The sequence below is a fragment of the Poecilia reticulata genome, chromosome 6 (assembly GCF_904066995.2).
Source record: "Poecilia reticulata chromosome 6, P_reticulata-male-v2, whole genome shotgun sequence".
Taxonomy (NCBI): domain Eukaryota; kingdom Metazoa; phylum Chordata; class Actinopteri; order Cyprinodontiformes; family Poeciliidae; genus Poecilia; species Poecilia reticulata.
The window spans coordinates 7,127,533-7,140,451 of NC_088835.1; the positions used below are offsets into that span (position 1 = coordinate 7,127,533).

Sequence of the window (12,919 nt, forward strand, 5' to 3'; positions counted from 1 at the left end):
TCGCGTACGCGTGCGGATAAGGAAGTCGCACATTTTGTGAGAACTCTGACATATTAGCCCAACCTCTAACCCGACATCTATTAGCTCCAAATGTGCCTTACACAAAGGCAGATTTAAAGTTCATGGCGGCGCCTTGTTAATATTCTGCCATTCTTCTGTTCTTGTTGTGTTTACTGCTAGCATCGTGTGGAAGCTTTATGCGAATGTCCCACACTCTGTGTTTAGCACCACTTACTGGTTTGGAGGAGTAAAAAAATTGTGTTTTTGGTTGTTCTCGGAGTGGATGAAAACCTTTTCCGGACACAAGTGGTTTTGAAACCGATACCTGTTTTAGAAAAACTAAATGTTTCTGAGTGGACGGGGCCTAAATGGATTGGTTTAGATTCTCTTTGAACTGTGTTTCTTAGCAGAAAGGTTTCACATCACTGTGAACCTGTTGGAATTTTTTTTTTTTAAACCGACAGAAGTCAATCCGCCTCATTAGCTGATTTGGTGTTTACAGCTTTATTTTTCACAACAAAGATGGTTATTTCAAAAACCAAAAGGCATCAAACTAATTAGCCTTTTTTTGAAAAACAAATATTGCTCTATTATGTTGTCTCTTGTTTCAGTCTCTCGCTGTATTTCCTGCTCAAGCTTCTTCTAAAAAGCCAAGGCCACCAGGTTTCAGACAACTTCCAGAAAGTGCCTTGCAACTTTCAAATCCAGCTTCACTTCCTGCTGCGACTCAAACACAAAATAAAACCGAAAACAATGGGCAGCGAAAAAGGGATCTAAGCCCTGGCCGCATAACCACACAGCTCTCCTCACATCCCTTAAGAATCGTAGCTCTCCAGACGCTGCAGCCGAGAGGAAGAAAAAAAAGAAAGTTCACGTTGGATTCCTAAAATATTGTCCTCCTCCCAAACTGCCCAATGTGAACAATGTTCGTGGCTCGTGGCTCATTTTTCAGGAATTTATCTCCACAGGAATCACGTGCTCCACCTGTGACCCTCATCACGGGATTTAGATCTTCCCACCCGGCTGTTGCTCATGCAGTTTAGCAAATCAAGCAGGCAGAGGAGCTGACTAAATTACGGGAGGATGTGTGACCTTACAGGGTGAAAATATCACCGCTGGGTGAACGCTCAAGAGTTTTTTTCCATTTGCCTGCTGTATCGGCACATATTTCATTACCACTTTAACGAATATCTTCCTCTTTGTGCCTAAGCTAACGGTACAATCCACATGCTGATGGGTCAGTACACTTATTTAAGTATGATACATCATCAAACGTCTGACCTTTGTGCTTTTTGTGGTTTTTCCTTTGAATTATTTCAGTAAAACCTCTGACAGAATTTAGGTAAAGTTGACTGGCTTTATACCTTCGATAAGTCGCAACGGAGTCTGTTAAGCTGCAGAAGCTTTAAAACGTCTAAATAAATATTGGCCATTTTATATAGTTCCTTAAATTTCAAACCGTCTTTTGGGTCCTCCTTTTTGGCTGTTGATGTTTTTTTTTCCTTTCTCCTGCCTGTTTTTGTCTGTTTTCCTGCCTGATCCCTTTATTTGTCTTCCTTTCTTTTGTTTTCCAGATTTTTCTGGTTTAAAGTAACTCCCAGGAAACGGTTTAAATCTATTTCTGTTCTGCAAGTTCAATCTGTTGTCCTACTGTTCAGTCTACTAATAATAGAAGAAGAGTTTGCGCTGTGATTTTAATGGTTATCAGTTTCCTCTTCCGTCTTATCTTTTTTAATTGTATACCAAACTCAACTGTAAACTCATAAACTCATCAACCAAAAACAGCAACTGGATGCTGGCGTGAATATTAATATGTAAGCCAGTGACAATTAGACAGTTACTAAAATAAATATTCAATTGATAGACTAACTGAATCTTCTGTGGATGGAACGTTATTTAAGTTGCTCATCAACATGTTCAAACATGCTTAGTGACATTTCAATTTGTTCTTGAATTTGAAAGTAGGTCAGCAAAACTTCCCAAACTGGACAGACACACCAGCTGGTCTTGCAGCCATGACGCAATTTGTCCAAACTAGAGTGTGAATGAAAGGGAGCGCTGTCACCCAGATTATCCGAGGCATTCCTGGGGTGTATCCACATACACAGCAAAGCATTTTTATCAAGAAACGGTTCCTCACAACAACGTAGAAGGAAAGACACGTGGTACATGAGTATATTTAATTTAAGGTTGGAAGATGTCTTGCGTGCTGCTGAATATTTTATGTTGAGGAAAACTTTTTAAGACTTGAACTGAAGTATGTGGCTGGACCGTCACATTTGATGATGATTCAAATTTGATCAAATGGAAAAAGAGTTAAGAGTTCCCTCTGCTGGGCATAAAGTTTAAAGCTGCTACTATTTTCACATGACCCCACTACTAAGATTTTCTTGTAAGTATGTGATTTCTTTTGTCTTTAAACTAAAATAGTGAATTTAAAATAATCCACACCTTCCAACATGGAAAGTATGGAAGCATATTTGAATTCAAATTAGAAAATATATCTGGAGTCTCCTTTGAAATACATGAAGGTTTCCTCGAGGAAAAGGAAATACATCTGAGCGATATCAGATGACTGTTCAAAAATATTAAGACATTGCGTGTTTATTTAAGCTCCACATATCCTTTGAAAACAACTTGATTTATTAAAAAATGAACTTGTCTCATTCGTAATTTAGCCACATTGAAAGCTACTAGAAATAACTGATCCGATTCTTTTTCAATAACATTTTCACACAAAGAAGGAAATGAATTAAAATATACAGAAACTAAAGTTTTTTGGTCACATTACCTGGAAGCTAATACAAAGAGATCCATAAATTTCCATTAAAATATATTGTAAAGTCAGAGATGAATGAAAATCCTATTAAATCAAGTGTGTAACAAATTCAGGGGGGAGAGCCGTTCTGTGATTCGCAGACTGAGACCATCTGGGAATACAAGGTGCAGTAAGCTTTTTGTCCATAAGATGGTGCAATTGTTTCTTTTTTTATTATTATTTTTTACTGTGACCAACAGGTGTAAACACGCAGGAAACGTCAAAATGCACTGCAAACTGCAAATGGTGCGAACTCCAAAACGCACAAACGCAAAACAGAAGTGCAACTGAAAAATGCTGCAAACAAAATAATACTGCAGTCACAGAACCTAGAAGCAAAAACCAACAATCGACAAAACAAATGCAAACAAAATTGCTGCAATCATAGGATATGGAAGCAAGGGGGAAAATGCGGCAAACAGTAGAAACAGTAAAAGTGTAAAATGTTGCAAACAAAAAGGAAGTGCTCAACCCGACTATGGCGAGAGGACCAACAAATCTTATAGGACCAGTCTCTCAGAAAAGATTATAGACAGTCAGTCTACGATCAAGATGGGATGTCAAGAAGAAAGAGGAAAGAAGAAAAAGTGTGCTATACTTCATGTCATTTTCAAACAAGCAGTCTTTTTACAATATTTGTGAAAAGCAGCATATTTATGTAGGCACTATTACCTACTCCAGACTCCTTCTAGTGGTTTGGAGGACTTATGTTTTGTAGAAAAAGTTTGCAGCAGTTAGTGTCAGGAGTTTTTTTTTAGTCTTTAAGATATTGTTAGTTTATAAATCGCTGAATTGCTTAGCACATTATTGTATTTTTGTGTTTCTGTTGTGTAAAATGCGTTGACCTGCCCTGTTGCTGAAATGTGTTATACAAATAAACTTGATTGATTGATCTGAGTACATGATCTTTGGAAGCCACCACCTCCCAGACTGTTTTACTCCCTGTTTTCTGTTTTCTAGGGCCTGAAAGAGAGATGTTAAGGGTTTGAAATATTAGGTGCATGCAGACATTTTAAAACTGTGTCACCACAGATTTCCCAGGTAACATCCTGGAAATTTTTGCCATGTCTTCCTAGAAATTTCAGATTAAGAAGAATTTCACACTACCTCTTAATGATCACACAGAGCACTTTCACTTTTCCTTGTACTGTATATATAAATACATATTTTACTAAGATTGCAGCTTCTTGTAAGCCTAATTTATTGGAGTGTGAACTCTGTAATTTTCCATGTTTTTAATAGTTTTATGCAAACAACTCTTCAGTATAAGAGAGCACAGTTCCAGTGTCCCTAAAGTTCACATTGAATCTCTTCACCTTCATGTATTGCCACTGTCTTTCCCACGTGCTGCTTTTTGAATCTTGAAGGGAAGATAGCCATCCCAGCCCCACCCGCACACACACACACACACACACTCACATACATTAATTCGGATTTTCTACTTAATGCTTTAATATATCTGCAGATTAAGCAGAGGTTTTATGAACAGCTTGTTAGCTTCTATGCCATTGACTGAGATGCTTATAGGGTGACTTTGTATAATAGCTGTATGTTTGTTTTTGCTGCAAAAAATGAGACATGACAATTGATTTTGAATGCTTGTTAATATTATTGTGATAAATGTTCTCTTGTGTGGATTAGGTATTTTTTTCCATGTGGACACGGCGATGGCGCCTCAGTCTTGCGGAATTTCTGAATCTTTTCTTACATTGACCACAAAGGTAAGGTTTTTCACCTGTGTGGATATGCTGATGAACCTTCAATCTTTTAGCACATATGAATCTCTTCTCACAATGGGTACAAAGGTAAGGCTTTTCACCTGTGTGGATACGCTGATGAACCTTCAATCTTGAAGAATCTCTGAATCTCATCTCACACTGGACACAAAGATAAGGCTTTTCTCCTGTGTGGATACGTCGATGAACCTTCAATCTTTTAGCACATCTGTATCTCTTCTCACAATGGGTACAAAGATAAGGCTTTTCTCCGGTGTGGATACGTCGATGAACCTTCAAACTTCTAGCACATCTGTATCTCTTGTCACAATGGGTACAAAGATAAGGCTTTTCTCCGGTGTGGATACGTCGATGAACCTTCAAACTTCTAGCACATCTGTATCTCTTCTCACAATGGGTACAAAGATAAGGCTTTTCTCCGGTGTGAATACGTCGATGAACCTTCAATCTTTTAGCACATCTGAATCTCTTGTCACAATGGGTACAGAGATGAGGTTTTTCTCCTGTGTGAATGCGTCGATGAACAATCAATCCTGTAGAATATCTGAATCTCTTCTCACACTGGGAGCAAATATAAGGCTTTTCTCCAGTGTGGATACGCTGATGAACCTTCAGTTTTGCAGATTTTCTGAATCTCTTCTGACATTGGGCGCAAAGATAAGGCTTTTCTCCCGTGTGAATGCTTTGATGAGCTCTCAGTCTTGAGATCTTTCTGAAATGTTTCAGACATGTGTCACAGCTGTGTTGTTTCTGTTGCCTTAGTGTGGGTTGATCCTGTTGTCCCTCACTAGTTCCATCTGTGGCTTTATAATCATGTTCGCCTCCTGGGTTCATACTGGTTTGGTTCTAAGGAAGTAAATTAGAAGGATGGAGAAATAGACAGTAACTATAGAGTACAGACTTTATACAAAGATTAAAGATGTTAAGGTCTCTTCAGTAGACCAATATGTATGTTGTTGTAAGCTATAATAATTGAGTTTAGTCCATTCATCCCTTTATGTATCCCTTTATGTATCCCTTTATGTGTTTTTTTATGTTAAAGCATGAGTCAAGTCTTTCCTTTGAAAATTTATAATTGAAACTACTGTACAATTGTGTCTCCCAGAAAGAGCTGGGCACTCTATACCTACCCTCATTTACTCTTCCCACAAGTGGTGGGACCGTTTCGAAAGATTACCTATGTCTTCATTCTTTACAATCAATGTGATGGTTTCTCATTACAATTTATAAGCCTGATACTTCCGATAAGATTCAAAACTGAAACAGCTTTTTGAACGAGAAGTGAAACGTCTTCAAGGAAACAGCCCAGATGTCTGTAATTATATCTCTCATACCTAAGAGCAATTGAGAGAGTCCAGTTAACATGTCATGGAACTGGACCAAAGTCAGTATCCAGGGACAAACTCAGGCATGAACAGAGAGAAAATGGAAACTCAATGACGAAATACCTCAGGACAGGAAAACTGAGCAGTACTCAGATTCCCACATGTTTTAATAACTAACCTCTTCCAGTGACGTTGTTGCGTTGCCAACAACAGTATTCTCTTCCAACTGTAGTTCCTTCAGTTCAGTTCTGCATCAAACAAACATACACCATTTATAACAAGTAAAGTAGATGTGACTTTAAGTTATTTGCACAGCAGTGGCAACAGTTGCAGATGCAGTTGTAGCCAGATATTTACGTACATTGATAGGGCAAGCTTTTCTCTGGTGCATTTATCCCAATTAACGTTCATTCCTGCAGAAGTTCTGAATCTCTTCAGATATTGGTAACACCTATAAGACTTTTTTCCAGCATGAGTACGTTGATGAGCTCTCAGAGTTGAGATCTTCCTGAAACGTTTCAGACACGTGTCACGGCTGTGTTGTTTCCACCGCCTCTGTGTGGGCTGATCCTGCTGCCCATCACTGGGACCATCTGTGGCTTTATCATCATGTTCACCTCCTGGGTTCATACTGGTTTGGTTCTAAGGAAGTAAATCAGAAGGATGAAGAAATAGACAGTAACTATAAAGTACAAAGACTGGACTGAACAAACAGACAAGAATGAAAACTAAACTTGTTGGATAGCAACCATCAGTCACAAGGACTGTCAGCTCTCGTAATTGCAGTTTTACAGCAAAACACTTTTCACAAAGTAAGACGACAAACATTAATATACTTTATAAGTATGATTTGAAACATGCAATCTAATTTTTATCCATGGTGAAGGTACGAGTCTAAGCATGGAGAAAATGCTCCACCATCAGGCAGCCTAATGTATACGAAAAAAAGCTAGTTATCTCATTTGTTGTACACAGGGCCGGCCCAAGCCTCCATGGGGCCCTAAGCGAAATGTGGCTTTGGGGCCCTCTAGTTCTGCTAGCAATGTGGACTGTCTGTAATCAGCAGCCCGATCATTAGATCATTCACACACCTGATGTAAACTTATTGCATCTCTGGCAGTGCTGTTTACATTATATACATGAATAATATTTATTGGTGGGCTGACACAGTGCCCACCAATAAATATTGGTGGGCACTGTGCCCACCAATAAATATTGCCCACCAATAAATATTGGTGCCCACCAATAAATATTGGGGGGCACTGTGCAATAAATATTGGTAGGTTGGTAGCAGCAAGAAGGTTCTGGGTTGGAGTCTCCGTGTGCATGCGTGGGTTTTCTCCGGGTGGGCTTCCTCCCACAGTCCAAAAACATGACTGTCAGGTTAATTGGCCTCTCCAAATTGCCCCTAGGTGTGAGTGTGTGTGTGCGTGGTTGTTTGTCCTGTGTGTCTCTGTGTTGCCCTGCGACAGACTGGCGACTTGTCCAGGTTGTACCCCGCCTCTCGCCCAGAACGTTAGCTGGAGATGGGCACCAGCAACCCTCCCAACCCCACTAAGGGACAAGGTTGCAAGAAAATGAATGGATGGATGGACATTTATTGGCCAACTGATTTATCGACCAGTTGATTTCTGGGCGCCGATTTCCTTAATTTTGGGCCATCGTGATCTGCTGATACTTACACATGAAGCCCAGCTTATCCCCTTTTATTATCTTCCTCCACAAAGGATAAAGGTTTACGTATCAGCCTCTGTCCTCTAGTGTTCTGCAGTGAGAGGTTTGACTGACAATGCAGAACAGATCTGCACGTTTTCAGTTAACAATATTCACCCCACTGTTACCATCTCAGACTTTCTTGTTATATCTAGTGACAATTCAGACAAAAAAAACACTCATATCAGCATAAATCAAAATCGGCAGGTCAGGCTTTTTAAAGATCAGGAACCAGGGATCAGCCAGAAAACTGCAATCGGTGCAACCCTACACACATATTCATGACATTCTTCGACGAAATAAATTTATCTTAAGCGTTACTCCAATAGCTAAACATGTAATTTATACCAGGTGAGTCTTTCTTCCCTGAGAATGTGGACCGGTATCGGTACTGGACTGATTAACATTGAGAAGTTTTAAATATTGTTATCAAACGTTATCAAACACGGCGTTTTGAAGCCAAAAATACCTCAGAAAATATTCAGAGTCAACCATGAGAATCAACTCATTTAAAGTTTAAACTCAGTTTCACACAAACACAAAGACGCTAGCATAAATGTTTGGCTGTTGAACTGGACCGTTCAAGGTCGCTATCAAGCTAATTTTCCATTAACAGCTTTACAAATCTTTTACATTACATTACCAAGGCACATTAAAACAAACCTTTATCTTGGCTTTTTTCATATTCTTCCTCTTTCTTTTGTCCCTCCCTGAAGGATAAGTCCGTTTTTGAGACATTGTTTTGCTTACGTAACTTCTGACCGGAACTTTGGACATTTGGATGCTCTGCACATTGCAGCTCATGTTGCTGGCGAAGCGTGCGGCACCTACCGCGGCCACCAGGAGGCCCCAAGAGCAATTTCCCCTCCCCCTTTTTATCAATAAAATAATAATTTCTACATACATAATCAAATATATATGTTAATGTAAAAACAAATCACTTCATAGTGAAATTGTGTGTTTCTGATATTATAATGACATAGAAATAGTTAGTAAAAAAAAAATTAAATAATAAAAAATTAGTTCCACTGAGCGGGCCACTTAGTGGCCTTGGGGTCCTAAGCGGCTGCTTAGTTTGATTGCCTTGGGCCGGCCCTGGTTGTAAATTTTTAAGGTTGCTGGAGCAATTGATCAGCAATTTGATCAGCACATCAGGAGGAAGGAGGTATGGGTCGGTTTCTAAGCTAGCCATTTCAAACTTTTGTAAATACCACAGTCTATGGGCTCTGACCAAACGTGTTATGTTCACAGACAAATTAGCTCCATTTCAAAAAGTAGAATCCAAAACTGTTAAAAACAACTTGGGAAAACTATTCAATTGCTCTGTTCAATACTCCAATCCTCACTTCCGATGTCTGCCATGGTGCCTCGAGTGATTAACTGATCTAGTTGTAAAGGGTCAATAGAAGACTACAAACACAAAAAAGTAGCACTCATTTTTAATAACTAACCTCTTTCAGTGACGTTGTTGCGTTGCCAACAACAGTATTGTCTTCCAACTGTAGTTCCTTCAGTTTGTTTCTGCATCAAACAAACATACACCATTTATAATAAGTAAAGTAGATGTGACTTTAAGTTATTTGCACAGCAGTGATGACAGTTTCAGATGCAGTTGTAGCCAGATATTTACGTACATTGATAGGGCAAGCTTTTCTCTGGTGCATTTATCCCAATGAACGTTCATTCCTGCAGAAGTTCTGAATCTCTTCAAATATTGGTAACACCTATAAGACTTTTTTCCAGCATGAGTACGTTGATGAGCTCTCAGAGTTGAGATCTTCCTGAAACGTTTCAGACACGTGTCACGGCTGTGTTGTTTCCACCGCCTCTGTGTGGGCTGATCCTGCTGCCCATCACTGGGACCATCTGTGGCTTTATCATCATGTTCACCTCCTGGGTTCATACTGGTTTGGTTCTAAGGAAGTAAATCAGAAGGATGAAGAAATAGACAGTAACTATAAAGTACAAAGACTGGACTGAACAAACAGACAAGAATGAAAACTAAACTTGTTGGATAGCAACCATCAGTCACAAGGACTGTCAGCTCTCGTAATTGCAGTTTTACAGTGACACTTTTCACAAAGTAAGACGACAAACATTAGTATACTTTATAAGTATGATAAAAACATGCAATCTAATATTTATCCATGGTGAAGGTATGAGTCTAAGCATGGAGAAAATGCTCCACCATCAGGCAGCCTAATGTATACGAAAAAAAAACAAGTTATCTCGTCTTTTGATCAGCAATTTGATCAGCACATCAGGAGGGAGGAGGTATGGGTTGGTTTCTAAGCTAGCCATTTCAAACTTTTGCAAATACCACAATCTATGAGCCCTGACCAAATAACTAACCTTTTCCAGTGATGCCATTGCTTTGCCATCACCAAACTGTTCCTGTGTAACACAAGCACACATCATTTATAATGTGAAGCAGATGTGATTTGAAATTATTTGCATAGCAGTGACAACAGTTTCACATACAGTTGAAACCAGATACTTACTATCACTGTATAAGAGACATTGCCCTGCGACAGACTGGCGACCTGTCCAGGGTGAACCCCGCCTCTCGCCCGGAATGTTAGCTGGAGATAGGCACCAGCAACCCTCCCGACCCCACGAAGGGACAAGGGTGTAAAGAAAATGGATGAATGGATGAATGTATAAGAGACAAACTTATTTCTCTCTCTCTGACCTTTGTGTAAAAAAACCCTTAACTTACTCCTTTAAGCCAGTTAGGAGCAGTGATGGCATAGTTACTTTGAAAAAGTAACTTTAATCGGATTACTGATTACTCCTTGAAAAAGTAACTTGTTAGATTACTGACTACTTGATTTGGAAATTACTAAGTTACATTAAAAGTAACTTTTTTAGTCACTTTCAGCAGCTGCTGACGACAACGCTCTGTGTTGTAATTAGTGACAAAATGCGCATCTCTCTCCTCCCTCCATTGTTTACATTGCATAGAAACGGCGGCCGCTCCCCAAGACGCGTGGAATAAATACAATTAAATTCCAAAAGAAAATAGTAACACACAGTAACGCAAAGTGATTTCGATAAGTAACTGTAGTCTGAATACTGGATTTTAAATAGCAACGGTTTGATTACTCATTACTGAAAAAAGTGGTCCGACGTGACATCACTAGTTAGGAGTACCAACATTATCTATATTCCCTGAGGGCTAAAGTTTGAGCAATATTTCTTAGAGATTTTTCCATAACTTTCATAAAATTACAAGTTTACATAAACTAAAATAAAAACACGTTGAAGCAGATGCGTTGTGGATCTTTACAATTTTTAACAGTAATCAAGATCAAGAGAATCATGAATGAGGGATTTTTCTGCTCTTCTTGTGGACAAGAGCAAATTAAAACTTTAAATAATTGTATATACCTACAAACCATTATTTTATGAAGCTGGCAATATTGAAAAGTGAGTTGTTATAAATTAATATGAATTATTACAAGTATGTGTGATAAATAAACTTGCCGCTTTGTTGAGCAACCTCTGCAGACATGAAGGTTATCCTTTTCAAAATATTTACAACTGACAGACGCTGTTATGATTTCCATGGTAACCATGTTCAAATGTTTACAGTTTCATAAGCATTCAGCTCCCAGTTAGATTTTTTTTAAAACACAATTCAGCCATGATATTAGACCCAGAGCTGCTTTCACATCTTTATTCTTCTGTGCAACAGAGAGACTCAAAAGTTAAACCTCAAAAGATTTTTAACAGTCCTGTAAACCCGCTGGGTGCCTACAGAACCAATCTTGTTTGCAAATCTATAGACAGAACCGACTGTTCTGACAGAACAGAACCATAACAGAAACAAAACCAGACTCAGTACCCAGACTCACGACGTGTCAGTAGAATGAATCTGAGAGTGAACTGACTGATAACAATTCAATTATTCTCATGGACTTGCTGGCAGTTTGTTGAGGAAGAAGTGACTTACTACACAGAATGTAGTAAAAGTCTACATTCTGTGTAGACTTTATACAGAATGTGTACATTCTACACATTCTGTGTAGAATATTTAGAATGTGTTTTCTTACACTGAAACTCATTAGTGTAAGAACTAAATCATCAAAGCAATCAATCTCCATGTAACCATATTGAAAGTTTTCTTCTTTTTTAAATTGAGAGTTGAATGTTTATGGAACTGTAGACCTCAACATTATTACCATGGAAATCATAAGAGCATTTGTCAAGTGTAAATGTTTTGACAAACACAGTGTGGTGATCTGTGTTTTTTCTGTGTATTTATTTTGAGGTTTTTCTGTGTTTATTAGTCTGTTCCTCTGTGAGTCTCTGCCTTCACTGTTGATTGTCCCCAGCTGTGTCTCGTTTCTCCCAGTGTATTTAGTCCCACCTGTTGTCTTTGTCTCTTGTCGGATCCTCGTCGTGTTGCGTCTTGCTGCCTGTTCAATGGTTTATTTCATTAAATCTTTATCATCATCACTTCATCCTGGGTAGTGATGGGTAAATGAGGCGTCATGAGGCGTTTCGACTCAAAGCAACACTGTATTGATACTGTGTCACTCAATACTGACACTTGCTGGACATTAAAAATTCCTACAGGCAACGTAGTGATTTGATGACCAAGTCTGTACAATAAGATTTAAGTCTTTGTATTTTATTGAATATTATATGTTGTATTATGTCATATCTTCAGTTACATTTAAAATATTTTTGATATACAGTTAATAAAGAATGTGAACATATACCATAAAGTGAAAATTTAAGTGAATGTGTTTGGAATGAGGATGCATGGACTGTTTTTTTCCCACACATTTTTATAAAAAAAAAGTTTTTACTACCTTTTGAAATTAAGCCTGTTACGCTTTTTTGACAAAACTTCTGCTGTAGAAAAAAATTAAGCAAACACTACATTTACAGCGAACCCTTGTTTTTCTTAGGGGTTGCGTTCCGAAAATAAATAGGGTTAGAGGCCGGGCTTCCTTATGTCATAAAGTTGTATTGAAAATGCTGCGCCATGTCGGAAAATGCACCTTAGGGTCAGGGATTGCAGACATGGCCATCCTGCGGCATTTGAATGGGGAATATGGGATCAGTTTTAGCCATTCGGGCGGAAGTGTTCTGCGTCTGGCAGCTGAAGGAGGAACAGCTTATCCTGCTCTCTCCCGTCCTTACTGATAACTTTGCTTGTGAATTATTTTTAAAGTCACAATTTTTATGGTTTTATTCACATTATCGACATCATAACTGGATTACTTCAAACCTAAAGACCAGGAGATTTTCTCACTTTTATTTTTACCTCACTTTTCTTCACCTCCAAGTTGAACTAGGGCAAAATGCCCCCGTCC

General features: G+C 38.7%; 1 protein-coding gene across 4 annotated transcripts; it reads right to left on the reverse strand.

The window, feature by feature from the left end:
- Nucleotides 1–4,403: 4,403 nt before the first annotated feature.
- Nucleotides 4,404–11,168, reverse strand: LOC103465964 (uncharacterized). Of its 4 annotated transcripts, none has more exons than XM_081607783.1 (7): nt 11,079–11,146; nt 9,945–9,986; nt 9,227–9,507; nt 9,044–9,113; nt 6,241–6,521; nt 6,058–6,127; nt 4,404–5,400 (listed from the first exon to the last, which is right to left on the reverse strand). In XM_081607783.1, the coding sequence occupies exons 2-7, from the start codon at nt 9,960–9,962 to the stop codon at nt 4,456–4,458; spliced, it is 1,665 nt and encodes a 554-aa protein (XP_081463909.1). In that variant the 5' UTR covers nt 9,963–9,986; nt 11,079–11,146; the 3' UTR covers nt 4,404–4,455. The 4 variants fall into 4 exon arrangements, with proteins under 4 accessions (XP_081463909.1, XP_081463910.1, XP_081463911.1 ...); XM_081607784.1 differs by lacking the exon at nt 11,079–11,146 and adding an exon at nt 10,094–10,799; XM_081607785.1 differs by lacking the exon at nt 9,945–9,986 and having other exon boundaries at nt 11,079–11,168.
- Between the last annotated feature and the right edge of the window lie 1,751 nt (nt 11,169–12,919).

Excerpts from the sequence above, each read along its gene's own strand:
- LOC103465964 (XM_081607783.1), bottom strand. Across the intron at positions 6,522-9,043 it reads CAACAACGTCACTGAAAGAG|AACCAAACCAGTATGAACCC; the intron begins GTTAGTTATTAA and ends TTACTTCCTTAG. Across the intron at positions 6,128-6,240 it reads GAAAAGCTTGCCCTATCAAT|AACTGAACTGAAGGAACTAC; the intron begins GTACGTAAATAT and ends TGTTTGATGCAG.